This window comes from Postia placenta (genome assembly GCF_002117355.1).
Source record: "Postia placenta MAD-698-R-SB12 unplaced genomic scaffold POSPLAscaffold_159, whole genome shotgun sequence".
NCBI lineage: Eukaryota > Fungi > Basidiomycota > Agaricomycetes > Polyporales > Adustoporiaceae > Rhodonia > Rhodonia placenta.
This window is the reverse complement of record NW_020169990.1, coordinates 831-2,933: the sequence shown is the minus strand read 5'-3', so window position 1 is coordinate 2,933 and position 2,103 is coordinate 831. Positions and strand designations below refer to the sequence as shown.

Sequence of the window (2,103 nt, the reverse complement as noted above, 5' to 3'; positions counted from 1 at the left end):
ATGGACCAGTGCGCACAGCCTGCCCTTATCTCCCCATGTATATAAAGCCGGCCTCTGCTGCCCTAGGGACCTCAGTTTCAACCTCTTGTCCCTAGCCTTAGGTTTGAGCCTAGCTCACCATTGCTTCGGTAAGATCAGTCAAACGCCCCCAGCATTTGGTTTTCCCCTGTCGCTCGACCCTAAGTCGCGACATTAGGTCGAAACTCCCCAACGCTGCCGGCACTCCAAAACAAAAACACTCACTTTCCCTCTCCCATAGATCGGGTGGTGCGCACCTTTACTATACCCTACGATACGTAGATAGCCTACAATACATCGCCACCACTTAAGGGACGAACTCTTCGGTATCTGCACTTCAGTGGGCAATACTTGTCCTCACGGACGCGTGGCTTAGGTTCCTGCTGCATACTAGCCAAAAGCAGTACTGGGCCCCACGTGAACTGCGAACCTTAGTGTCTTCTCGGGCGCCGTAGGTGTAAGCTAGCTAGCACGGCCTTTCGTAGCACGCGCACCTCCCCTTCCTCCCCCCATCACCATGGCTGACGAATTCTTCGACTGCTCTCGACTTGAGCATGCCTTTGACACCCAGGAGCAGGTCGATGTCTTTCGTGATGACCCAGAAAGCAACGGAAACCTAGCCCCTTTCTTCATCTGTGATTGGCAACCGCGCCCTCATCGCACTCCACGGTCCATCACTGCCGACAAAGGGCACTATGTGCCAATCCAACAAGTCCAGCACCCCAGCGGCCCTGCACTCCGGTACGCTGGCACTTTGAGATCCACATCTCGCCACATCACTCCTGCCCTGTCTCGATCCGCCTCCCCAGGCACCTGCATCCCCCAACCTGTCGCCAGTACAGGTCAAGCGCGAGGAGATCCCCATCTCCTTCGAGGAACTGAGGCAGTCGCGCAGCCTACAGCGACCCCTCAAGCGATCCTCCAGCCCTCCTTGGGGCCACGGTTGGAAAGGCCTCCCAAGACCGAGCCCCACAACACTCCACCGCATTCTTGGGCCGGCTCGTCGTCAGCGGTCACCGCCTCGACTTCAGTCCCTGTCCTACGTCACCCCGCCTCCGGGCTTCCTCAATCGTCTTCACCGTCGTCACCGCCGCAAGGCCGCTCGAGCACTCGTTCCTCGCGAAGTTCGCCCGGTGGACAGTCACAACAGTCGCCTCTGTCCGCATGCAGTCCTTTGTCCCCCTTGTCGCTGATAATGTCCTCTCCTGCTGCCACCCCTGATAAGGAGACATTGAAACTCCTCCTCCCACTCCGATATGACGGGAAGTCGGTGGTTGAATGCAACCGCTTCATCTCGCAGTTGCTCATCTACTGGACGATCAACACGGCCCTCTCTTCCATCGAGCTGAAGATTCAGGTTGCCCTCAGTCTCCTCGATGATGATGCACGAGCGTGGGCCACCCCCATCTTCTCCCAGCTTGCCTCTGTCCAAATTGGGATCCAGGGAGCGACGACCCCCTTTGCCGACAAAGTAGCCTTCCTTAAAGCATTCAAGGCCCATTTTGGCAATCTCGACGACGCTGCCGTGGCACAGGTGGAGCTCACCAAGCTCTGTGCCAACAAAACCATGCGTGAGAAGTGCACTGCCGCAGAATTCTCTGCGCTGTTCAAAGGTCCGGCAGACCGTTCTGGGTATGAGAACCTGGAACTACGCGACAAGTACCTGAGCGGCATCCCCTCCTGCGTTTATCGCAAGATCAAGCTCGAGACCTTCGCCACGTGGCAAGCCACTGACAAGCGCGCCACTGAGGTTGAGCAAATCCTCGACGTCAGCCGGGCCCGGCAGCCTGAGTTGAACAATTTCTTCTCGTCACGAGGATGAGGACGCGGTGGGGCACGTGATGGTGCACCCTCATCACACGCAGCTTCGGCCAGCATCAGTGCAGCCGTCGGAAAAGGAAACTTCCCCGGCAGTTGTTACGGCTGTGGGAAGCAAGGGTACCGACGCTTCGAGTGCCCCAATTGTAAGGACAAGCCTTACACAAAACACGCCGACGCGCGGGCTACGGTTGCCTCGGGCTCTACCCAGGCCGCAACAAGCGCCCCCGTCACGACATCACCCTCGGCAAGTATAAGTGCCGCTTC

At 57.9% G+C, this 2,103-nt stretch overlaps 1 protein-coding gene across 1 annotated transcript; it reads left to right on the top strand.

Annotated features, from left to right (window-relative positions):
* Positions 1-329: 329 nt before the first annotated feature.
* On the top strand, positions 330-1,840 carry POSPLADRAFT_1162105 (hypothetical protein; the record flags this gene model as incomplete). Its single annotated transcript, XM_024487713.1, has 3 exons — positions 330-394; positions 474-475; positions 504-1,840. Coding segments are annotated over 3 exons (1,404 nt in total), but the record flags the coding sequence as incomplete, so codon positions are not given.
* Positions 1,841-2,103: the final 263 nt, after the last annotated feature.